General features: G+C 37.5%; 1 protein-coding gene across 2 annotated transcripts in view; it reads right to left on the minus strand.

The window, feature by feature from the left end:
- The window catches only part of STK3 (serine/threonine kinase 3), a 303,272-nt gene that overhangs the window by 107,058 nt on the left and 168,975 nt on the right, over nucleotides 1-27,239 (minus strand). For both annotated transcript variants that reach the window (XM_081258763.1, XM_081258764.1), the window contains exons 7-8: nucleotides 21,674-21,811; nucleotides 10,940-11,065 (exon numbers count right to left, since the gene is read on the minus strand). In XM_081258763.1, the coding sequence (XP_081114889.1) occupies nucleotides 10,940-11,065; nucleotides 21,674-21,811 (264 nt within the window). The remainder of the gene's footprint in view (nucleotides 1-10,939; nucleotides 11,066-21,673; nucleotides 21,812-27,239) is intronic.

Here is a 27,239-nt window from a genome sequence, read left to right on the forward strand (position 1 = left end):
AGGAAACTACTACAAGCAACAATAGGCCACAGACAACCTAGAAAAAATGGACTAATTCTTAGAAAGGTTCAACCCTCCAAGACTGAACCAGGAAGAAACAGAAAATATGAACAGACCAATCAAAGTAATGAAATCGAAACTGTGATTTAAAAACTCCCAACTAACAAAAGTCCACAACCAGATAGCTTCACAGGCGAATTCTATCAAACATTTAGAGAAGAGTTAACACCTATCCTTCTGAAACTCTTCCAAAATACTGCAGAGGAAGGAACATTCCCAAGCTCGTTCTGAGGCCACCATCACCCTGATACCAAAACCAGACAAAGATACCACACACACAAAAAAGAAAACTACAGGCCAATTATCACTGATGAACACAGGCGCAAAAATCCTCAACAAAATACTAGCAAAGCTAACCCAACAACACATTAAAAGGATCATACACCATGATCAAGTGGGTTTTATCCCATGGATGCAAGGATTCTTCAATATACGCAAAGCAATCAATGCGATACACAACATTAACAAACTGAAGAATAAAAACCATATGATCATCTCAATAGATGCAGAAAAAGCTTTTGATAAAATTCAACTCCCATTTATAATTAAAAACTCTGCAGAAAGTGGGCATAGAGGGAAACTACCTCAACATAATAAGGGCCATATATGACAAACCCACAACTAACATCATTCTCAATGGAGAAAAACTGAATGCATTCCCTCTAAGATCAGGAACAAGACAAGGTTGTCCATGCTTGCCACTTTTATTCAACACAGTTTTGGAAGTTCTAGACACATGAATCACACAAGAAAAAGAAATAAAAGGAATCCAAATTAGAAAAGTAGTAAAACTGTCACTGTTTGCAGATGACATGACACCATACATAGAGAATCCTAAAGATGCTACCAGAAAACTACTAGAGCTCATCAATGAAGTTGGTAAAGTAGCAGGATACAAAATTAATGCACAGAAATCTCTTGCGTTCCCATACACTAATGATGAAAATCGAAAGAGAAATTAAGGAAACACTCCCATTTACCACTGCAACAAAAAGAATAAAATACCTAGGAATAAACCTAACTAAGGAGGCAAAAGACCTGTCTCAGAAAATTATAAGATGCTGATGAAAGAAATCATAGATAACACAAAAGGATGGAGAGATATACCATGTTCTTAGATTGGAAGAATCTTATACTACCTCAAGCAATCTACAGATTCAATGCAATACCTATCAAATTACCAATGGCATTTTTCACAGAATTAGAACAAAAAATTTTACAATTTGTATGGAGACACAAAAGACCCCAAATAGCCAAAGCAATCTTGAGAAAGAACAACGCAGCTGGAGGAATCAGGCTCCCTTAGACTATACCACAAAGCTACAGTAATCAAAACAGTTTGGTACTGGCACAAAAACAGAAATGTATACTAGTGGAACAGTACAGAAAGTCCAGAGATAAACCCACGCACCTATGGTCACCTAATCTTTGACAAAGGAGGCAAGAATATACAATGGAGAAAAGACAGCCTCTTCAATAAGTGTGCTGGGAAAACTGGACAGCTACATGTAAAAAAAATGAAGTTAGAACACTTCTTAACACCATACACAAAAATAAACTCAGAATGGATTAAAGACCTAAATGTAAGAAGGGATACTATAAAACTCTTAGAGGAAAACATAGGCAGAATATTCTCTGACATAAATCGCAGCAATATCTTTTTTGATCCACCTCTTAGAGTAATGAATATAAAAACAAAAATAAACAAATGGGACCTAATGAAACTTTAAAACTTTTGCACAGCAAAGGAAACCATAAACAAAACAAAAAGACAACCCACAGAATGGGAGAAAATATTTGCAAATGAAGTGACTGACAAGGGATTAATCTCCAAAATATATACACAACTCATGCAGCTCAATATAAAAAAAAAAAAATCAAAAAATAGGCAGAAGATCTAAATAGACATTTCTCCAAAGATGACATACAGATGGCTAAAAAGCACATGAAAAGTTGTTCAACATCACTATTAGAGAAGTGTAAATCAAAATGACAGTGAGGTATCACCTCACACATCAAAAAATCTACAAACAGGGCTTCCCTGGTGGCGCAGTGGTTGAGAGTCCGCCTGCCGATGCAGGGGACATGGTTTCGTGCCCCGGTCCGGGAAGATCCTACATACCGCAGAGCGGCTGGGCCCGTGAGCCATGGCTGCTGAGCCTGCACGTCCGGAGCCTGTGCTCCGCAACGGGAGAGGCCACAACAGTGAGAGGCCCGTGTACTACCAAAAAAAAAAAAAAAAAAAAAATCTACGAACAATAAATGCTGGAGAGGGTGTGAAGAAAAGGAAACCCTCCTACTCTGTTCGTGGAAATGTAAGTTGGTACAGCTACTATGGAGAACAATATGGAGGTTCATTAAAAAACTAAATTCAGAACTACCATATGATCCAGCAATCCCACTCCTGGGCATATATCTGGAGAAAACCATAATTTGAAAAGATACATGCACCCCTATGTTCATTGCAGCACTATTTACAATGGCCAAGACATGGAAGCAACCTTAATGTCCAAGACATGGAAGCAACCTTAATATCCACAGAGGAGTGACTAAAGAAGATGTGGTACATATATACACTGGAATATTACTTAGCCATAAAAAAGAAGGAAATAATGCCATTTGCAGCAACATGGATGGACCTAGAGATTGTCATACTGAGTGAAGTCAGATACAGAAAGACAAATATCATATGATATTGCTTATATGTGGAATCTAAAAAAAATGGTACAAATGAACTTATTTACACAACAGAAATGGAGTCACAGATGTAGAAAACAAACGTATGGTTACCAGGGGGGAAAGGGGAGGGAGGAATAAATTAGGAGGCTGGGATTGACATATACACACTGCTATATATAAAATATAACTAATAAGGACCTACTGTATAGCACAGGTAATTCTACTCAATACTCTGTAATGACCTATATGGGAAAAGAATCTAAAAAGGAGTGGATATATGTATATATATAACTGATTCACTTTGCTGTACAGCTGAAACTAACACAATTTTGTAAATCAACTATACTCCAATAAAAAATTTTAAAACTAAAATAACACAAAGTTAAGGGACATTTCCAAATTGAAAGAGCCAAAAGGCACTCCACACAATGAATGGAAAAAGATCTACACCAAGGCACATTCCATGCAAGTTTTAAATAACAGAAAGTGAAGATCTATAAAACTTCTATAAAACATTCAAAGGATTAGGTATCTGAATGTCATCCGGCTTCTCATCATCCTTACTACTGAGTTAAGAAATAGAGCAAGGCCTTCAAATTTTTAAGGGAACATTATTTTCAATCCAGAATTTTATACTCAATCAATCAACAGTAAAGATAGAATAAAGACATGGTCAGATATACAAGTTGAAAAAACCTGCTAATGTCTGGAAGCTCCTGGGAGATAAAGTGCATCAAAGTAAGGAAGCAAAACAAGAAAGACAAGATCCAGGAACCATAGGATCCATCAGAGAAGAGAAGAAAGGCAATTTGCAGGATGATGCTGAAGCGGGGGTGGGGGGTGGTGTCTTAGGAGAAGAGCTGTTCAAGACTCTAGAAAGTCAGCGTTCAGATTACAGGAAGATAGAGGGCTAGCGAAAGAATGAGTCAAGAAAAAAGTATGACACTAAAAAATTATTTGTGTTTGACCATACACAGAGGCCTTTACAGCCTCTGCAGAGAGTCTGGGAATGTGGCGTTTCAGAACAAATTCGTGATAGGTACACAGAAAAATTAACAGCAACAAACAACAGTAACAAAAACCGTGACAACTACTCATTCCAGAAATCACAAACATAAAAAATATGTAATCATAATATATTATGCTGATTACATACTCATAGCTATCTAAACACTGAGAGGGATTTTTTTAGAATTGTGTTTTAATTATATGGGGAGAATGAGAGATAACAAGTAGTCAGTTCTTTTAAAGAATTTCAGTTTGTGATCAATAATGTTATCTCAAATATAAATGTTCCTTACTAGATCTAATTTACTTTTTAAGAAGTAAAGGAATGAGAATAAATTTTAAAATTATCTTTACTGGTTTTAAGCTTAAAGGAGTTTATAAAAATCTCTACCAGTTCTTCCAAACACATTTGACCATTTAAAATTTGTTTTAAAACACTTAAAAAGACATTTTCAAAATACTGGTTCAAGTCTGGTAAGTGATGTTATTTTGGTGGCCCTTAGAGTAGCAAAACCAGAAGCAGCAACAGTTATCATCAAAGAAACCAAAAACTAAACAAACAAAATAATAATAAAAACAAAACACCCAGACAAAATGTTAAAATAATAGCAGTAGTGGTGATATAAGTAGTAGCACTAATAAAAATGAAGCTAAACTTTATCAAGCATATTATGTGATAAAACTGTTCTAAGTGTGAAGATATATATATTTTTTATTACATCCCCATGACAACTCCATGAAGTATGATCTATCACTAGCCCCTTTTTACAGATAGTGAAATTGAAGCAGAGAGGTTTAAGTAACTTGGCCAATGACAGTTATTTGGGAACAGAATCAGGATTTTAGTCCAAGCAGGCTGTCCTGCTCTTAGATAAATTCTACCCTCCCCACCCCCCAAATTTAACCAATTAGATACATTAGAAGCTTCTGGACTGACTTGGGCTGATTCTAATGCTGTTCTATTATTTATCAGTTTAAAAGATTCTCAAGAGAGAGATTGATTTGAAGTTCCTTTATTAAACAGGGGTAGGGGGAAGATGGAAGATTCTGAGACTACTCACCTGGAGGCTATCTCACCATCTGTAGGGATGTGGATTTTCCCAAGCACCCTGGCATTTCTCCCGACACCCATGCTAAGAATTACTGTTTCAGTGAATCACAATTGGAGGGGATATGCTATCCCTGACATTAAGGACAGTAGCCTGACAAGTTTAGAGTTCAGACCAGAAAAGTTCAGAAAAGAAATCACCAGAAAGTCCTCATTTCTTTTCCAAAGAAAGAAGCTCTAAAACATGGTCTAAAGCCAGTTAGTAGACAAAACCTTTTTCTTTGAATCATTACTAAATTAATATGAAATAAAATGACACCTTTGAAAGTGAAAATAAAAGGTCTATTACATGCATAAAAGTGAAAAGCTCTCAAAAAAAAGTGAAAAGCTCTCAAGCAAGCCTAACATCAAGAAGTATCCCACTTTTTGCTCAACATTTTATTTACTTTAACATTCTCCCACATCTTTCAGCTCCTTGTATTTTACTTAACATTGTGATTGACATGGGAAACAACTGAGCTCCAGTACAAAGCAATTCTTGCAAACTCTTATCAATCTTCTAATCTACTTTAAAAATGACCACTTGTCAATAGTGCATTCTATGCCTTATCTTATAAATTCAATTTATTAACACCATCCATTACACTTTTAAGTAATCATTCAGTGTACCAGGTATGGAGTGTTTGCCTTGTTATTTTATTTAAAATCAGCAAGCATTAACTTGTACTGTGTAAATATTTAAACATAAGTGCCTGTATAATATTTTAATAAGCCATACCAGATAACTTAAAACTAATCTTTTAAAAATCAAGGATGAATTAGAGTTTAAGAGCTACATAGGGGGGATTTCCCTGGTGGCACAGTGGTTAAGAATCCTCCTGCCAATGCAGGGGACACGGGTTCGACCCCTGGTCCAGGAAGATCTCACATGCCGTGGAGCAACTAAGCCCGTGCACCACAACTACCGAGCCTATGCTCTAGAGTCTGTGTGCCACAACTACTGAGCCCGTGTGCCACAACTTCTGAAGCCTGTGTGCCTAGAGCCTGTGCTCTGCAACTAGAGAAAGCCCGTGCACAGCAACAAAGACCCAACGCAGCCAAAAAATAAATAAAAAAATAAAAAAGAAATTAAAGAAGAACTACATAGGAATATATTATTTATTGTATAATTAATAAATTACCAGAATGCATGCTCACACCTTGAACGCTACAGATATATTAGTATAATCTGAATGAGAACAAGAAAAAGTCCTGTATGCCTACAGTTTATATAGACAAACTATGTCCAACTTTGTACTGACTTGGTCAGAAATAAATGCAAATTTTATGAAAATGTTTGACTCTTATGAAAAATAGAGTATCACTTTAATGACAATTTGGCCATGAACATTAAGAGACATGTAGCTATGAGAATTTGACTGTTTTACTTTAAAACTGTATATGTAATCCAATTTTAAGTCAATTTGCAAGAGAATACCAAAGGAATGAACAGTATGAAGACAAACTCTATGTAAGATTTTCAGCCTTCAATGTGAATAAAAGTTTCTGAGAGAACATGACTACTGATTTAAAAATTTGATAAAAACGAATGGCAAATGTAGAAACATACTCTTACTGTAGGAGGGCTTCAGATCCACTCTGCATATCTCGTTCTTATAAATTGCCATGTGTCTGTGCATATGCATATTTATTTATATTCAGAGCACAAATGACAAAATGACCTCAAGATAGAAACTACTGCCTGAGAACATAATCTAAAGCAAAGAGTGTGAATACTGCTCAAAGTGTGTGACTCTGTCAAGACAATTTTTTCTTATAATTTCAATTAAAACAACAAAAAACAACATAATAGTTTCATCCAGAAACACTAGCTTGGTTCCAGAGAGTATAAATGCTTATTTGAAAACTAAGAAATCATAAAAACCTGATGTGATTTTTAAATCTGTCCACAATATTTTGACAGTCTTCCCTTCAAAAGGTAGAACCTAATTCCCCACACCTTGAATGTGCACTAGACTATGTAACACATACCTGAAACATTGGGATGGCTTTGGAACGGGGCAGTGGGCAGAAGCTGGAAGCACTCAAGAGAGTGTTAGTAACAGCATGAAAAGTGATAAACTTTTAGCTCTTGGTCACTGAGTTGGTCACTGATTTGGTCACTGATTCATCCAATTAGACCTTATATTAAAAGGTCATTGTATATGATAAGAGGTAAGGGTCCAACCTCACTCTTTTAACATGTGGCTAACCAGCTGTCAACACCATCCATTAAAAAGACCACTCTTTTTCCATTGAATGGTCTCCACACTTTCATTGAAAATTAATTGGTGATAGATGTATGGGTGTATTTCTGGACTCTCAATTCTATTCCATTGATTTATATGTCAATCCTCATGCCAGAACCACATTGACTTAATTACTGTAGCTTTGTATTACATTCCAAAATTGGAAAGTGAATCCTCCAACTTTGTTCTTTTCCAATATTGTTGGGGCCCCTTCCTCCATACACATTTGAAGATTGGCTTTTCCTTTTTGCAAAAAAAGACCATAGGGATTGGATGAATATGTGAGTCACTTTGGGGAGTACTGCCATTTAAACAATATTAAGTCTTCCAATCAATGAACATGGAATGTCTTTCCACTGATTTAGGTATTCTTTCATTTCTTTCAGCAATGTGTTGTATTTTTCACTGTACAATTCTTTCACCTCCTTGGCTAAATTTATTCTTAGGTATTCCATTCTCTTGGATGCTATTGTAAATGGAACTGTTTTCTTAAATTCCTTTTTGTGTCATTCATTGCTGGTGCATAAAAACATAATGGATTTTTGTATGTTGATCTTGTACCCTGCAACTTTGCTAAACTTGTTTACTAACTCTAGAAGATTTAGATGTTTTGGACAGACACCATCTAGGAAGTTGCTGCACCTTAAGGTGATCAAAACAAAGGCAAGCCTCTGTGCCAGCCCCACAGGGAACTGCCAGGTAGCTCAAAATGCAAAAGCACAATTTCTTGAAAGTAAGGTTCTTACTCCTCTCCCCTGCCCCCAACCTCCACCTCTGTTCCCATGGCTGCCACTGAGCTAAAAAATTGGGGATGGCAGGCATGTAAAGCAAAAATGCCACAACACTTTCTTACCAAAACTTAACATTCTTAAGCTTCTTCATTAAGCACTCCCCTGGTTGCTATAAGTTTTTTATTAGGTTCCAGTGTTCTGAAAAGCTTGACTTGTCAGTTTCTGCCAACTTAATGGTTGCTTCTGTGGAGCCACTGATTCTTAGATTTCCCTACTCCACCATTTTCTATGACCAGTAGCTACTTTTCTTTTAATAATTAAATTTATTTACTTATTTATTTATGTGACTATCTTTTTTTAAATGTATTTATTTATTTATTTATTCATTCATTCATTCATTCTTGACTGTGCTGGGTCTTCAATCCTGCACACAGGCTTTCTCTAGTTGCGGCAAGCAGGGACTACTCTTCATTGCGGTGCGTGGGCTTCTCATTGCAGTGGCTTCTCTTGTTGCGCGGCACGGGCTCTAGGTGCACAGGCTTCAGTAGTTGTGGCTCACAGGCTTCAGCAGTTGTGGCTCACGGGCTCTAAAGCGTAGGCTCAGTAGTTGTGGCGCTGGCGCACGGGCTTAGTTGCTCCGCTGCATGTGGGATCATCCCACACCAGGGCTCAAACTTGTGAACCCTGTCAGGCGCAGCTTGACGGGCCCGTTCCTCCGGCCCCCGGGGTTAGACATGTCCCCGGCGGCGGGGGCGGCGGCGGGGCTGCGGCCGCGGCGCGGGGCCCAGGGCCGGCGGGCGGCGGGCGGGGCGGGGGCGACGGCGAGGCGCGGCTCAGTCACCACAGCGGCCGGGGTTGGGGCCCGAGCAGCCGGCGCCGCGGCCGCCACGGCCGGAGGGTCCCGGATGTGCCGAGCGTCGTCGCCATGAGCCGCGGAGGGAGCGGGACGCCGAGCTCCCCCCTCCTCCCACTTCCCAGTAGCTATTTTTAACAAATAGAATGTGGCAGAATTTACAGTGTGCAACTCCTGATGTCATAAAAGGCACTGAGATGTCCTCTTTGTTCTCGCTCTTGGCTCACTCACTCCAAGAAAAGCCAGTTGCCAGACTGTGAAGACTCTCAAATAGTCCTATGGAGAGTCCCACGAGGCAAGGAGCTGAGACAGCCTGCCAACAGCCATATGAGTGAGCTACCTGGGAACTGCAGTCCTTGTCAAGCCTTCAGATGACTGCAGCTCTGACCAACACTTAAACCTCAACCTCAGAAGAGACTCTGAGCCAAAATCATCCAACTAAGCCACTCCTGAAATACTGATCTACAGATACTATGAAATAATAAATGTATGCTGTTTTAAACTGCTAAGTTTTAGCAGTATATGATATTTAAAGCTGAGGCGTGAAAGACGAGAACCTACCTACTCATTCAAAGAGTTCTAAGGAAGTAGAGTGTTTCAAGCAGTGGGAATGGCACATGCAAAGGCCCTGCATAAGGAAAGGTCATTGGCATGTTAAAATAATAAAAAATGTGAAAGAAGGGCTTCCCTGGTGGCGCAGTGGTTGAGAGTCCGCCTGCCGATGCAGGGGACATGGGTTCGTGCCCCGGTCCGGGAAGATCCCACATGCCGCGGAGCGGCTGGGCCCGTGAGCCATGGCCGCTGAGCATGCGCGTCCGGAGCCTGTGCTCCGCAACGGGAGAGGCCACAACAGTGAGAAGCCCACGTACCGCAAAAAAAAAAAAAAAAAAAAAGGAGGTAAAAATGTGAAAGAAGATCAGTGTGACTGGAGCTCAGTAAAGGAGAGGAAAATAGTGAAAGAGAGGAAAATAGTGAAGAAAGAGATCACCAAAGTGGCAGAAAGTAACTGAGATGACCATAGCAAGGTCTGTTTAAAATTCTGAATGGTGAATTCACTGGCAAACAATTTATATCTAGAATATAAGCTTAAAGCATCTGTCTCACCAGGCAATCCACAGTCACTGCCAAATGAGTAACTGATTTAGCCAAATATCTAAAGAAAATGATTATAAATCAGCTCTGAAAAGAGGCGCACTTCTCCTTGTCCTGGGCTACCATATGACACAAGGTTTAATTAACTGGTGAGGGACTTCCCTGGTGGTCCAGTGGCCACGCTCCCAACGCAGGGGCCCCGGGTTCAATCCCTGGTCAGGGAACTAGATCCCACATGCCACAACTAAGAGTTCGCATGCTGCAACTAAAGATCCCGCATGCCGCAACGAAGATCCTGCACACGGCAACAAAATCCTGTGTGCCGCAACTGAGACCCAGTGCAGCCAAATAAATAAATATTTAAAAAAATACTTGGTGAAAAGGGTAAAAGAATTTCAAAAGAAATACCAATTAGATAACCAGTCTCTGAAATTGAAAGTAAATTTGAATTAGCAAAATAATAGGATTTGTATACAAAAACTGTAAGATTAAAAAAAAAACTTCTATGGGAAAATATAGATGATGTTATCAAAGACATTTCCAATCAGTATAAAAATAAAATATCTGTGTTTTCAGATTTAATGACTAACTGAATACCAAGAGGTATTCATCTCTATATCCTTAACCAGAAAAAAAATTATAATTTGAAACAAGGAAAAAATCATCAGTGAAGCATAAAAACATTAGACACTATAAAATGTGATATATAGATAAAATTTTTTACTTCATTAAAATGCACTGATGCACTAATAGAACGTAAATGTAATAAGCTGGTCCTTTTATGTCCCTCCTGCTTTCTCTAGTAACCCATCTTCTACTGTGGTACTCTATCTACAGCATAACTGATGACCAGTTAAAAGTAAGTTCCAGAAAATATGACATAAAATTGACCAAATCCAAGATAATATTTATTCAACAAACACAGCCTCAGTGTCAACTAGATACCAGATGCTGTATAAGCCTATTATATTAACCTTACATTTCCCATTAATCACTAATTCTTAAGATCAGAAAAGACATCATTTAATGAAATGAAATATATTTTGAGATTTAATGGACAAACATACTTCACTTGTACAATAAAACAGAAAGTGCTAATGATATATTTAAAGAAAAAAACCAAAATTATAGGAGAATGACTCAGAAGAAAAAGATCAACTTTTTTAGGGTAATTACGAACCGAATTTTCTTCTTCCTCTTCCAATTCTCGCTGCTGTTCTTCATGTCTTTTAGCTTTGATCTCCATGGCTTCTGTGATCAGGTCTCTTAAAATTGATACAGGTTTTGCATTCTTGATAAAAGGGTGCTAGAAAAGTAAAATTCAATGGTATAAATTCAAATGGTTTCTCTGAATTACATCTTTAAAACATTAAAACAACACGTAAATGCGAACCAGGAGCATAGGCTTCGATGATTGGTCCTTTATCCAGAATTAAATGTACAGGTTAAGAACAGAGAATATTTCAACTGCTTTAGAAATAAAGATTTTACTTTCAGGTTTACAAGTTTTTAAAAAACCATTAAAGCACACACACAAAAATGTAATCCTGTTAATAAAACTACATTCCCCTTAGAGATATAATTGTCCAAAGGAAGTACAGATTAGGTAGATTAGGTAGTAAAAAAGACAAAAAAAAATTTTTTTTAAAGATTGGTGATTAAATTACATATAAAAATAAAATGATTTTGGTATTGTTACAAATTTTAATTAATCTTATTAACAAGCTGACAGCCAGAATCAGTAGTCAAAAGAAGGGTAACTATTTATTTTACTTCTTTTACATATTTTCTATTTATTATGTCTTTAATAATGTAATCATTTCCAAGGGAGAAGTAGAAAATAGCAATAAGAGAAAAATATTTTTCAGAAAATAAGTACTGCTTCACTTCTATACCACCTTGATCTAGCTAAAACATCTGAGTTTGCTACAATTCTGATAAACAGAAGTGAAACCACCAGAAAATACCTGGGTGTTTGATGACTTTTTAATTCAGAGGAGTAACATGAGAGAAAGTAGAGGGAATGGTTAAAAGTATAATTTGGAATAGATAACCATATTTTGAAGCAGCAATACAGCTTCAAAATGTAATTTTCACAATTATATGTCAGTAGATAGAGTCAGGTGAAAGCCATCTGAGTTATTTTCATAAAGATCAATACAACACAAAAATATTCTTAAAGATAAAAAAAATTCTAGTGCTAAAGAAGAAATTACAGACATTTGGAAGAGGCTTTAAAATGGTGAACATACCATTTGGGAAAACTATGAGTAAAAATTTTACCTGATTACAGAAATTCTAGCATCGATGACAAAGAACTAATAAATTCTTTTATAGCAGTTATAAACTGATCATCAGATAAATTAAGTTCTATCAACATACCTGTGGTGGAGAGTCCTAGTCACCTACCAAAATACAGTTGTGGCTGGACCTATGGCTACCCAGCTACATCCTACATTTCTCAGACTCCCTTTCAGTTGGTTGTAATTAAGTTCTCACCAATGAAGTGTGAGTGCCTGCGTTGTGTTCCACTCCCTGATCTGGGCCTTAAAACACCGAGACTGTGCACTCTTCTGTGATTTCTTCTCTTTCTGCTACGCTGGGAAACAGACAAAGACAGTGCCCTAAAGGATGGTGGCGAGCAAGAAGGAAGAAATCCCAGTCCTACTGTGAAAAATTCTGAGAAACAATGGTTAAAAGGTCACAAAAATTAATACTAATTGAAGATATGTTCTTTGCCCTTAAGGAACTTATTATCTGGAATAAGGAACAAAAGACAAACACATAAAAAAAATTACAATGTGACATACAAGTTACATTAGTGATGATTTAGCACAGTCTATATGATTAAGAGATGTAAAAGTAAAAGAAGAGGTGACGTAATCTCAGATGCCTCATAGAGAAGAATCAGACCATTTTAGGGAGAAGGAAAACTATGCACAATATGAACAAACACAAAGATAGGGGATGTATGTTAGAACACCATAGGAAGAGCTGTCTAGCCAAAACAGAAACACTGCTTAGAGAAATGTTGTCCTGTGAGTTTAGATACAGGTAACAGTGGGACAAGAGGGATAAACACTCAGAATGAGATACTTGAATTTTGCTTGACAGTCCCTTTAAGTACATAAACAAGAGAATGGTGTAAGGAAAAGAATGTCTGTGACAATGTAATCTTGCAGTAGAGGTTAGAAATGAAATAAGATGGGGTGAAACTGCAATACAGGTGCAAATTATTAAGAACCTGGATTAAAAAAATAGCTGCCACATTCAAGAGGAAATACTGAATCTGATGGAAGAACTCTTAAGAAGGATTTCGTGACTATGTATTAACAGAAGTGAAGGAAGACCAACACAGCAAAAACTGCGAACCAGTAGAACTGCATCTCTTTACTAAGGAACAGAAATCTCAAATTGTATCATACTTTATCTTCTCAGGAAAAATTACGAGCCATTCCTCCAAGCCACAGTTTTTTGGGTTTTTTAAAATATATCTTTATTGAAGTATAACTGCTTTACATTGTTGTGTTAGTTGCTGCTGTATAACAAAGTGAATCAGCTATATATATACATATATCCCCATATCCCTTCCCTCTTGAGGCCCCCTCCCACTCTCCCTATCCCACCCCTCTAGGTCATCACAAAGCACTGAGCTGATCGCCCTGTGCTATGCAGCAGCTAAATGCCAAAGTACACATCCAGTCTACTGCAAACTTACTTTCATGCAGCTCATTGTGAACTGACTAAACAGTGTTATGCTACCATTAGTCTATAGAGCTTAACATTCCTAATCTCAAAATCTCAGTATGTCTTACTTCATTTGTACTCATGTTTTCCCTACATAACTGCTACAGGCATGGTTCTGACCAACAAAGAGGAACTGGCTAATAAAGTTAAAAGGGAACTTGGAGAACAAGACCATTCTATTAGAGCATTCTTGATAATCAAAAGAGAAGTTTTATCAGACACACTGTCAGATTTTTAAAGAATATTTTTAAAGGCTTTTTAAAAGTAGCTGGTAGTAAAATTTTAAAGTGCAAAGCAACATAAAAAAGAACAGAACAGGGCTTCCCTGGTGGCGCAGTGGTTGGGAGTCCGCCTGCCAATGCAGGGGTCACGGGTTCATGCCCCGGTCCGGGAAGATCCCACATGCCGCAGAGCGGCTGGGCCCTTGAGCCATGGCCGCTGCGCCTGCACGTCCGGAGCCTGTGCTCCGCAATGGGAGAGGCCACAACAGTGAGAGGCCCGCGTACCGCAAAAAAAAAAAAAAAAAAAAAAAGAACAGAACAACAAAAAACAGAAAATGCGGTGGCAAAAAAAAAAAACATGGCAACTGTGACTGGAATGTTATTACTATAAACCAATGTAAATAAGTGGGTTGAATTTCCATTTATTAAGCAGTATTTTAGTTAAGTACTAAAAGACACTTAGCTCATAAGATAAATTCAGCTACATGCTTTCTATATGAGATATACTTAATAAAATAAATCTAAATTATATTTCTGCAGGGGCATACTAAAAGGAACTTGGGTTAAAAGTCAAGGATAGGCAATGAAATATTAGTCAAACATAAAATAATATCAAGACTAACATCAAAAAAAGCAGAATTGAAGGGAAAAAATAGTGAATGAAAGAGGAGTCATATAATATTAATAAGGTACATAATACAAAGAAAGATATTATAGTTATAAACTTGATATATTAGTATAGCATTATGTGTAACAAAAATAGAGACATAAGAAGTTGATCTAAATAAATAAGAACAGGAGGTATTAATATTCCTTTTCAGTCACTGAGAAGTAAAACAGGTAAAAAGTAAAGAATAAAGTGATGTGCATAATATAATCAGACTGAGTTAGCAGAAAAATCAATAAACAGAAGTTACATCTTTTTGTTAAATGCCTAGAGAAGCATGTGGTACCAGCATATGAATGGAAAGAACAACAAAACAGAATATAATGACTGGAAATAGAATATAACATACGAAATAAGCTGGCATATTATGAAGGCAGCAATTCCAATCAGTGAGGAAAAAATACTTATTGCCTGCTGTTTCTTTTTTCTTTTGGCGGGGTGGGGTGGGTAGAATTAGCCTAGATCTTTACCACAGAAATATCAAAATAAATGCCAGATAGATTAAGAAGTTAAAAGTCAAAAGAAAATGGAAATATAAAAGAACTAGAGGGTAATACAGGAGACTATTTATTCAATCCAGTGTCATAAAACAAAGGGAAAATACCATAAATGAACTAAAAATTTAACATCTATGTCAGACAAGAAGGTAATTATATGAAGAGTTTTAAAAAGAATATCAATTTAAAAAAAAGGTAAACACACCAAATTCCAAAAGGCAACACAGTTTCACTATTTCTAAATGTATCTAGGATTTCCCTGGTGGTCCAGTGGTTAGGACTTGGAGCTTTCACTGCAGGGGCTCAGGCTTGATCCCTGGTCGGGGAACTAAGACCCCACAAGCTGAGTGGCGTGGACAAAAAAAAAAAAAAAAAAAAAAAGAGTAAACTAACATATAAACTAAAAAAGGGCAAGAATTCTTAAACCACCTGAACTAATGATAAGACAAAGAATACCCAAAATCAACCTATCACATTCTTGGTCATGTACTTTAAAAAGTAAGACTGTTTGAAGATTTATTCTTTTAAAATTTGAACCATTTCCTCTTAAATTTTGTTCATGTTCTGAATGATCAATTTCTGAACTGAAAGAATTCAAATAAATTATTTCTTCATAAAAGCTGAGAAAACAAAGAGTTTAAAGTGAACTGAAGAACAGACTTCTGCTTGTCGACAGATTGAGCAGTAATACTTTCCCCTATACCTCTCCATTAAAGTTTAGCTAAAACCCTGGACAATAAAACAAACACAGGAAGACACTGAAAGGTGGCAGATTAACTAGGGACCAGAGGACTAAAGGAAAGACACAGCTGTGAGTCCATGGGCTTTTTTTTTACCTCATTTATCCCAGACTGGTTATTGGAGAAGCCAGCAACCCAGAAACACCAATGGACACAAACTAAAAAAGCTCCTACAAAAGCCTACTCTCTTGAGCCAAAGGATCAGGAAAGGGACAGCTAGCCAGTATGCCACCTTCTCTTTTAGACAATCACCATTCTACTCCACCCAAACACCAGAGAGAAAGCACATGCCCCACCCCAACCAGCAAAGGCTGGGTGGGGAACCTAGACTTCTACCTTCTGGAGGCTGTCCAATCCTTTCACTGCAGTGGTATCAGAGAAAACCAAATGTTAAGCTAGGGCATTCATCTACATCAGGCAGTATAAAAAGCGCTCCCCACCCCCAGTGGGGAGTGTCGGTGGAGATCACAAGAAAGCCTGGACTTACACTGCTACCAGGCAGTAATAAAGAAACCCCACCTCCCTGTCTGCTAGAGTGGGATCAGAGGAGGCCTAGTGGAGAATCAGAACTTTCATTACCACCCAGCTGTACTGAGGCCCTGCAGTGCCAGAAGAGGCCACTGAGGGAACCTGAGTTCTAACCCCTGTACAGTGGTAATAAGGAACCCCTCCCCCACCCTACATGTCAAAGGAGACCAAGCTGGGGACCGGGACTTCTAATGCTACCTGCCAGAAAGGAGGTGGTGCCCCTCTACTCCACTGAAGCCGTGTCAGAGGACTCCACTTATTATAGAAAATTTAAATAAGGTCCAGAGTCTCATACTACCCAAAATGCCCAGGTTTCAAATGAAAATCATCACTCATCATAACGAGAAGCAGGAAAATCTCAACTTAAATGGGAAAATACAATCAATAGATACCAACATCAAGATGACATGGATATCAGAATTATCCAGCAAGGATTTTAAAATAGTCATCATAAAAATCCTCAATTTGGGCTTCCCTGGTGGCGCAGTGGTTGAGAGTCCGCCTGCCGATGCAGGGGACACGGGTTCGTGCCCCGGTCTGGGAGGATCCCACATGCCGCGGAGCGACTGGGCCCGCGAGCCATGGCTGCTGGGCCTGCGCGTCCGGAGCCTGTGATTTGCAACGGGAGAGGCCACAGCAGTGAGAGGCCCGCGTACCACAAAAAAAAAAAAAAAAAAAAAAAAAAATCCTCAATTAGCAATTACAAACATGCTTGTAAACACATGAAAAATTAGAAAGTCTCAGCAAAGAATTAGAAGATATAAAAAAGAAACAAATGAAAAATTTAGAACTAAAATATATAATAACAAAAATAAAAACCTGATGGTTGGGCTGGCTCAACAGCAGAATGAGGACAGAGGGGAGATTCAGTGAATCAAAATATGGAACAGTAGAAATTACACAGTATGAACAACAGAGAGAAACTAAACTGGAAGATAAATGAACAGAACCTCAGGAATCTGTGGGACTCAAAAAATCTAACATTTGGGGGCTTCCCTGGTGGCGCAGTGGTTGAGAGTCCGCCTGCCGATGCAGGGGACACGGGTTCGTGCCCCGGTCTGGGAGGATCCCACGTGCCGCGGAGCGGCTGGGCCCGTGAGCCATGGCTGCTGAGCCTGCGCGTCCGGAGCCTGTGCTCTGCAAGGGGAGAGGCCACAGCAGTGAGAGGCCCGCCTACCGCAAAAAAAAAAAAAAAAAAAAAAAAAATCTAACATTTGTGTCAGTGGAGTCCTAGAAAGACAGAAGAGGGTAGGGCTGAAAAGTGTTTGAAAAAATAATGACTGGAAACTTCCCAAAACTGGCAAGAGATATAAACCCACAGATTCAAGAAGCTGAACAAATTCTAAACTAAACTATAAACCCAAAGAAAGCCATACCAAGACACAGCATAATTAAACTTCTGAAAATAAAGACAAAGATCATTTCATCTTGAAATGATCAAGGGGTAAAACAATTCAAATGGCTGTAGATTTCTCATAAGAAACCATGGATGTCAGAAGACAGTGGCACAACAGTTTCCAAGTACTGAAAGAACTGTCAACGAATAATTCTATATCCGGTGAAAATATCCTTCAGGAATGAAGAGGAAATAAGACATTCTCAGATGAAGGAAAACTAAGAGAATTTGTTACCACAGACCTACCCTAAATGAATGGCTAAAACAAAAAGAAAGTAACAAAAGAAGGAACTTTGGAACATTAGGAGAAAGAACACTGGAAAGAGCAAAAATGGGTTAAACACAATGTAATAGATTTCCCTTATTCTCTCGAGTTTTCTCGATCATTTAAAGCAGCAGTCCCCAACCTTTTTGGCACCAGGGACCGGTTTCATGGAAGACAATTTTTCCATGGGCGGCGGGGATGGTTCAGGCGGTAATGTGAGTGATGGGGAGAGATGGGGAGCAATGGGGAGTGGCAGATGAAGCTTCGCTCGCTCGCCCCCTGCTCACCTCCTGCTGTGTGGCCCGGTTCCTAACAGGCCACGGACAGGTACTGGTCTGTGGCCTGGGGGTTGGGGACCCATGATTTAAAGGTTAAAACAAATATTATAACACTTTGATATGGATCTCAATTATGAAGAGGAAGTATTAAAGATAACTGGGAAGGACAGCGAGATAGATAAAGTTTCTACTCCTCACTTGATCTAGTAAAATGAAGAATAAGTCACATGCCATGGGAGTTCACAGAGTGACCCATGACACCACCTGTTCCAGCAAAGCCCATGGGTTAATTCGAATAATGGCAGATCTCATGCTACTAGAAGGCCAGACTAGGGCAAGAGCTGACTTTCAGGTTTTAGGCTACCCACCAAAAGGTACAAGGAACATTTTCAGATCAGGAGCTCTAGTGGCTCTAGGCTGAACTTGAACCTTGTCCCTGGGGATTCAATATCCTCATCTTTTAAAAACTACTAAGAGTTCAACTCAATAATCTCAAAGGATCCTTTCAGTCTCAGTCTACAATTCTTTTAAACTTACACAATTATCTATCTTATGTCAGAAAATAAACCACTATAAAAAAATTCAGCATGAATTCCTCTTTAGAAACTGTTTATCAAAGTCTAGAAATCAATATAGTAAAATCTATACATGTAGATTATAGACAGATGTCCATTAAAACTTGGTAATAGGGCCTCCCTGGTGGCGCAGTGGTTGAGAGTCCGCCTGCCGATGCAGGGGATACGGGTTCGTGCCCCGGTCTGGGAGGATCCCATGTGCCGCGGAGCGGCTGGGCCCGTGGGCCATGGCCGCTGGGCCTGCGCATCCGGAGCCTGTGCTCCGCAACGGGAGAGGCCACAACAGTGAGAGGCCTGCATACCGCAAAAAAAAAAAAAAAAAAAAAAAAAAAAAAAAAACTTGGTAATAAGACTGTATTCTTAAAGTTAAAATATAATTTAACTTATATAAGACACATGTGAAAGTCCTTTAAGAGCCAGAATGGCTTCCAGACATCCAGCAAAATAAAACTCTAAGGCATCTAATGAGACACTAATGAGACAACAGATAATAATCCTATCTAAAAAGCTTTTAAAATCAGAAGTTTGTTATCTTAAATAAACACATATTGAATTCAATACACATGTATTAAGCAGTAGGTACCAGGAGTGCAAAAGTAATCCCCTCCCAAAAGGCATAGCCCCTGACCCTGAATTAGTTACAATCTAGGACAAAGACACAGAAACAAGTTATTTCATTCTAATATGGTAAATGATATGCACAGGGTGCTTATGGGAACACAGAGGAACAACTGGCCTGAACAAAGATGAAGGCAAGGCTTTCTGGAGGAGTACCTAATTTGAATTAGAAACAGTGAGACAATGAGTAAAAAGGAGCCTGTTGGTAAAGGCAGTCTTTAAACTAGCAAGTGGGGGGTGGGAGAAACACCATGAGAAAGGGTATAGAGGATTGAAAAAGCACGATTTGTATAAGGAACTACAAGTCTATTGTTTCAGTATTTATAAAGGGAAAAAAAGGGGAGGTCAAGCAAGAGGTCAATTAAGAGGCCAGAGGAGGATACCACACTATAACAGAGGGCCTCCACGGTCAACAACAGCACAACAGAAAAAGTTTTTAAAAATCAAGAAAACAATTATTGGCTCATAAGTACTATACAAAACCAGTTGCATTGTTTGCCCTTATGATAAAGAAAAATACTTGGGCCAAACCCAACTAGAAGCCAGAGGGTAACAGAGCTTGCTAATGTAGTCCATACAGGTCAACTTCCTGGGTAAAAAGCAGAATGGAGAAAGGGTGACAAGTGGGGCTGGAGGACAAGTGGGATAAACCTAGAAGAATCCCTTAATCACCGTGTGACCTTCAGTGAATCACTGAACCTTTCTGGGCTTCAGTACTCTCATAAACAAAATTAGGAAATTTTACTAGAATAGTTCTTAAATGCTTTTCCACCCTAAAAACTCTAGGTTAAACACAGAATTTCTTTAAAAAGGTTAGAAAAGATTATGGAAGAAAGACTAGAAAGAAATATTGGTTAAATTATCCAAAAACCAGTCATCAGATACATTTGGATTTATCTTCATCATCAGATTTTGTACTATTTGTCCCACTTTTTCTGTTATTTCCCCTCCCCGCTTCTTTCTTGACTTCTTTAGGGTTGAATAATTTAGACAGTCAATACAATAACAAAAGCAATACGTCCTGGATTTATGTGCTTAAAATTCCTTTGAAGTGCGGACAATATTTCAAAATAAATGTATCAACTAACTAACTTCTGTAAGGTAATATTTGCACATAACACAAAACCCAAAAGGCTCAAAGAGAGCCTTCAGCAAAAAGTAAGTCTCCATCCCACTCTTGTCAGCCATATAGTTACCTTCTCTGGAGGCAGTTTCTTGCTTATTTTTTTAGAGCTACTCCACGATAAGCATTGACATATGTATATATACATATATGTGTGTGTAGACGTGTGTATTTTGCCAATCACTACCCTCGATGGACCTCAAATTGCTTGTTTATATTTATGTTGTTTCCAATCTTTTGCCATTACATTGTTTTATGAAGACTTTTACACATATGTTATTTCACACATGGTTAAATTTCTCTGTAGAGTAAATTTCTAGAAAAGTAATTGCTGGGTCAAAGAATATATGGTGTTTTATTCTAGACAGATATTGCTAAATCGCGTTCCACGGAGATTAAGTTAAATTTTCGTAACAATAAACCTTACATTTAAGAGCCTGCTTCTTATATCCCTCAACAATTCCTTTTTTAAAAACAGTACCTTGGAAAAATCACTTTTTATAACTATGTTTTTAATCCCTTTGTCACTTAACAAAAAGAATTATTTTCCAAATATCAAGCTTTGTTAACATGTACACTTATCATAGCTTAGAGGTCTAAGCCAGTTCTGCTGGGAAAGTAAAGACTCACAAATACTTATTAAAAGTATTAAATTATTTCTATTTGCATTTAATGTCAAAGCAGATTTAAAAAAAAAAACCTCCTGACACTCTGGATACAAAGTCAAGTTGTACAGGGACACTGAAACTCTTCATTTAAGTCATCTTGTAACCAGTATTTATAACATGTGATCTTCACAAGGAGTTCAGGAATCTTGCATTTATGTATCTTATAGAGCAAAAAGTCAAAGAAGAAATGCTGGGTCAAGGAATAATACATCAGGAAGAAAAACATAAGAGACAGTAATAATGGAAACGAGAACTCATATCTGAAATGAGAACCCTATGGAAGTTTAGTTTTAACGCAACTTTAGGAGGAAAGAATTGACAACAAAAATTAAAAAGGGGGGTGGAGAGAAGATTGAACTTGGAAAACAAAAGAAAAACATGAGAGAAAAAGAACATACAGGGAAGAATGGTGTGTGTGTCTGTAGGTCTCTCTCCAAATCAATCCATATTTCTTGGGAGGTTTTCATCTTTAGAAATCAGTTAATGAAAAAATAAATAAATAAATAAGTTAATGAAACTCAATTCTGGTCAATGTCAGAAAGCTAAAAGGTGTAAAGAAAATATCCTCCCCTTAGAGACACAAGCACTGACCTGTAAAAGTTGTGTTGCAGTAGCTCTCTGCTCAGGATTCTTCACTAGGCACTTTTTAACAAAATCGGTGAAATCATCAGACCAAAGTTCTGGCTTCCTGAATGTTGGTGGTGGGTTTGTGGGAATCATAAAAATAGCCTGGTAAAAATGAAGTATCCAAAAGACACGGTAAGAATCACAATAACACACCAAATAAACAAATCTCTTTATCTATCTTTTTATCAGACTCTAAATGTGAAAAACAAATTTAAGCTGTTCTAGGATTTCCAGTAAAATTGCAATTCAGGAAGCAAGCCCATCTGCTACTAATGTAATCACTTCCCATTAAATTTCCTCTATTTGAGTTGTAGCTCATTGAGCACATCATTCTTTATTTTATCATTTTTAATCAGTCTCCAAAGTAGACTGCATTTCTAACCCTTTTACCAAACTAAGGACATTCTCTGGTTAAACAGATATATCCCCCAATTTTGCTACTGCATGCCAGATTTGCTTCCCATTTCAGGTTTTTAGTACTGCTGTTCAGAATGCCTAGCAGCAGTCTAGTTTGCTTCTGCAATCCAGAATACTTAAGTATAAATATAGTTACTGCTGTGACTTGAAATAATATTTGACAGAGGCAAGACTTTTATTTCTCTTTCTAAATATATGAGTCAGGATTCCAAATGAAAAATTTTATAGGTAATATATCACTATCACTAATGATTTAATTTGGTATTAATAACTTAGTACTAATGATAATACATTCAGAGAGTTCAAAATTCAAAAACTTTACAAAGTTTCCATGTCATCTTGTCTTCATAGCTACCCAGTCACCTTTTTTTGACCGAGAGAATTAATCCCTAATGTTGTTAGGAAATCATTGTATGTAATGAATTAACTTCTCTCCTGGGCTCTAGAATAGTTCCTGATAAAATACCATCACTAAAGTGTCATTTTCTTTGAAAATATATGAAAACAATAATAAAGTTAAAACAAATGTATCATGCACTCAACAAACATTAGCTATCATCATTTTCATTTCCACATAATGTTATAAAAAAGACAACAGACAAACAGCAATGACAAAAATTTTACAAAGTAAAATGAACTCAATCATATTATAACTAACTGTAATTTAATAGGTAAGTTTAATTACACAATCAACACTACAGGTGACATGAGGAAAAAAATGGCTTTTTGGCTATCAATTAATATATGCATACACAGTATACAGACATGGGACTCTCAAAGATGTATTCAGGGGTGAAGCATCCAAAAAACCCCCTTTCTACACTTTAGTATTCTCTGACTTTCCAGAAGAGAGGTGTCTGTCTCTGTTCTAGCTCAGTTTTTCACCTGGTTGCCGGTCCTCTTTCTTCATGCATATTTCACGTACCTGAACTTATGTCCCTTCTCCTTAATGCATAAAGAAAATAAAGATGGCAATACTACAAACCACAGAAATACTTAGAAACTAAGTGTTTTACCATTGAAAGAAACTCATCATAGCTATGTTTAAAACTTCTGTTCGTATATAGAGAAAATACCAAAACTGTAGACAAAGTAATAAAGATAATATATTCTTGGGGATACCAAGTTTAATGTATTCCTTTGGTATAATAAAACTGTTCTACTCTCCACTGAATTTTTACTAACTGTTCAAAAGCCATTCACAAGTATCACAGAATTTTTATAGCAAAAGACACGTGAGAGATCATTTAGCTCAATCTTCTCATTTAACAGAAAAGGAATCAGAAGTCCAGAAAGGCTAAGTGACTTACAAACAAAATTTCAGACTAGCAAAGTATTCTAATGTTTCTACTATGTTTCAAGAAGGTGAGGTACAGAACAAAGAGGGTTACTCTATCTAAACAAGCAGTTAATAAGAGGACAGAGAGATGATAGATGATGGTTCTGTTTTCAATGTATACATCTTCCCCGGTCCTCCTCTTTTACTTCCAAGTGAAGAAAGCATAAGCAAGTTTTAAGCCTTTAAGACAAGACAGTGACAGGAAAGACCTTAAAACCTATTATAGTCACAGCAGTGACACTAAAGTTGAAGCTCATTCAATGAAATACGAATGAGGGAAAGACTATTCAGTGGAGAAAATACAGTCTTTTCAACATATGGTGCTGGGAAGACTAGGTATATTCACATATAATAAAAATGAATTTGGACTCTTACACAATATACAAAAATTAAGTCAAATCAACAACCTAACAGTAAGAGCTAAAACTATAAAACCCTTAGAAGAAAACATAGGGGGAAAGCTTCATGACACTGAATATGGTAATGATTTCTTGGATATGACACCAAAAATCAAGGCAACAAAAGAAAAAATAAATTGGGCTTCACCAAAATTTAACAGTTTCAGGCATCAAAGGATACTATCAACAGAGTAAAGAGGCAACCCACGACAGATGGAAGGGCTGAACAAAATGTGGTGTTTATATTGTATATACCCATACAATGGAATATTATTAAACCTTAAAAAGGAAGAAAATTTTGACACATGCTATAGCATAAACTTGAAGACTTCATGCTGAATGAAATAAGCCAGTTGCATGAGGACAAATATTGCATGATTCTTCTTATAGTGAGGTTCCTAGAGTAGTCAAGTTCATAGAGACAGACAGTAGAATGGTGGTTGCCAGGGGTGGTGAGAAAGGGGGAAGTGGGGAGTTAGCATTCAACAGGCACAGAATTTCAGCTGGGGAAGATGAAAAGGCTCTGGAGAGGGATGGTTGGTGATGGTTGTACGGCAACGAGAATATACTTGATTTTATGGAACTGTATACCTAAAAAATGGTTAAAAGTGTTAATTTTATGTGTTGTGTATTTTACCACAATAAAAAAAAATGAAGGAGGGAAAATGTAAAGCACTAATCAAGTTCAGGAATATTAGTTGAATGCCTGCTACACACAAAGCATGGTATTAGACATTATATGGAGTCCAAAGATGCAGCAGGAAATACAGTCACTACCCTTTAGAAACTTCTAACCTAGTCTGGTAATGAAAGAACAGTAAAAGATTTAAAGAATAGTACAATAATAAAAGAAATGATATAAGGCATTAAGGAGAGAGATCATTCCCGTTAGAAGAAGTAGCCTAAGGAAAAGCGAGAGAGTGAAATAAAGCTATTGGGAGGAGCAGAGAACGAGCTGACTATCTTATAAGGGACTAAGAAATGATAAGATTAGAAGGGGGAATGAAGGATATGGAGTTTGGTCATCAAGAAAGTGCACAACTGAAAGAAGTCTTTTTTCTGGTGTTTGTGTGTGTGTCTTACGTTTTTGCCTTTAATCAGTTTGGTTATGACCTAAGAAAAGGATTAACAAAAAACAAACAAACAAACCTGGAGATACTCTAAATATGGAATAGAAAAGGCACTTAGGGGCTAGTGTAGATGTCCCAGGATGAGCAATAAAAAGTTTAAACTAGGATGGTATCTACAGGAATGAGACGCTACAAAAGAAGAACCAAGAGTACATCCTAACAACATTGTTTGGGGGGCTAGAGAAAAGGAAAAACAAAAGATTACTCCAGAATTCAAGAAATAAAAAATAGACACATTAATTGCACAGCTTTCAGGTATTCTAACAGTTTACTACATCATTCTTTTGAGAGCCCTCAGAATATGCAGCAGTTTACTACAATGTGTTATCACTGGTTTCTAACTTGGAAAGTGAGCCAAAGGATCTTCTGTGGACAAAGCAATGAATATTCAATATCCAAATCTGTTGATTCTAGGGTAAGAGTTAATCTCTTTATTAGTGTACTCATCTTCTTTGAAAAAGAGAAAATCCTTTAATAGAACATTCTTATACATCTTACATCATATTACACGTATGACACCTAAGATAGTCCTTCAAAAGCCGTGTAGCCAGTTTTATGACACAATAAACATCTACCAAAATACAAGTATGTACCAAGTATTTTCTGTGTGTTCCTAGGTTCTATTAAAGAAATAGCAAACTGATAGGCCACAAGCTAGATAGCATCAGTGGATACCTTTTGTTCAGGCAACATCTAGCTCATAGTCCCACAAGGTAAAAATCTGCTGGAATCAAGCTGATAAGCAGAGGCCTATTGATGTATGCTCTCCCTTCTACATGGGCCCCATCTAGCCTGGCTCAATTATCTACTTTAGCTGATGGTCCCCATTACATATAACTTTGTGTTACAGATGCTAAAATAAGACACATATCTTGGGCCCACAAAGCTCACAGTCAAACGGGGGGCGGTGGGGGAGGAGGGAGGCAAGGGGGACTAACACATATGAAACACACAGCAAAATACTGAGTGCTAGAAAATAAAATTCTTCTCTAAATAACCTAATTAATCTCAGCTCCATAGTTGAAACAGAACATAATCCGGCTTTAAGGATGGGCAAAATGGGGTTAATATCAGCTGTGGCAAAAGGCACACAAAAACACCTGCTGCCTCAAATTAAAGAATAAAAATAAATTTGAACTCTCATCTCTGCAAAATAGTTCAAAGCACCTACATAAGCCCCTATATAGACTGACCTCAAACTGCAGGTAAATGCCACGAGATTGTCTAGGTAAATGTTGTTCATCTGCACTTCTGTTACAAATTGATGGATAACAACTCAGTGGTTTATGACCTTGAAGCTAATGCTCTCCTTTGAACTTTGAGCCAATGACTTGCAGTCTTATCTTCAGATAATCTAAACATATAAGGCTCACCTTAGCAGTAGCTATTAGAAACCCAAGGATAAAAAGCTTAACTCTAATGCTTATTTACCCAGTACTGTCATAAAGTGATCCTAAAATGTTCACATTCTATTCCCAAACAAATACTGAACTGCATACAGTTCAAACAAATAAGTCTTAATATATGGTCTATCAAAAATATAGAGACTCTAAAAATCTCCAGGAAAACCACTATAACTTTTATTTCCTTTTATTTTTTTTTTTAGGTTAGATAATCAGTAACAAACTGACAGGTTTTTCTCACAGGCTTTACTTTGTTCAACTAATTTAACCTAATCATGCAGCAGAGAGGGTCCTCTTGAGAATCTCCAGGTTTTGTATGAGTTGATTAGGTAATAGGCCCCTGCTGTAGAAAGTTTTGGCATTCGGTGTCTAGCCTTAAACTAACAGTTCACACCCTTCCTTGACACCAAGCAAATCGCATGGACACACATTACAGCCATAAAATTTATCTTATCTCTAACATGGTTTTGATTGAAGAATGTTAGTACAATAAATGATATGATTATCTTTGTGTTTGTTTCTACACAACGTGTTGCTTAACTATATATTGAACCTCTGATTAAGTTTTAAAAAGAACTTCCCTGATCACGAGCAGTCTTAAGGAGCCAAGAAATAGGAGCCCCTCAAAATAACGAATTATCATCATTCCTGGGATTTCATGCCTTAGTAGACTCCAGGAGCACCCAGAAGATATGACAAGAGCTGGAGCTGAGAAACGACAAAGCCTGAACTTTATAATCTCAATAGAGTGAGTCAACACATATATCTGAAGGTACCTGGATTTGTGAATGTACAGAAGCAACGGACATGCTAGAATAACAAAGGAACCTGTGCCACTCTTCA

The sequence above is a fragment of the Mesoplodon bidens genome, assembly GCF_964165515.1.
Source record: "Mesoplodon bidens genome assembly, chromosome: 16".
Classification (NCBI taxonomy): domain Eukaryota; kingdom Metazoa; phylum Chordata; class Mammalia; order Artiodactyla; family Ziphiidae; genus Mesoplodon; species Mesoplodon bidens.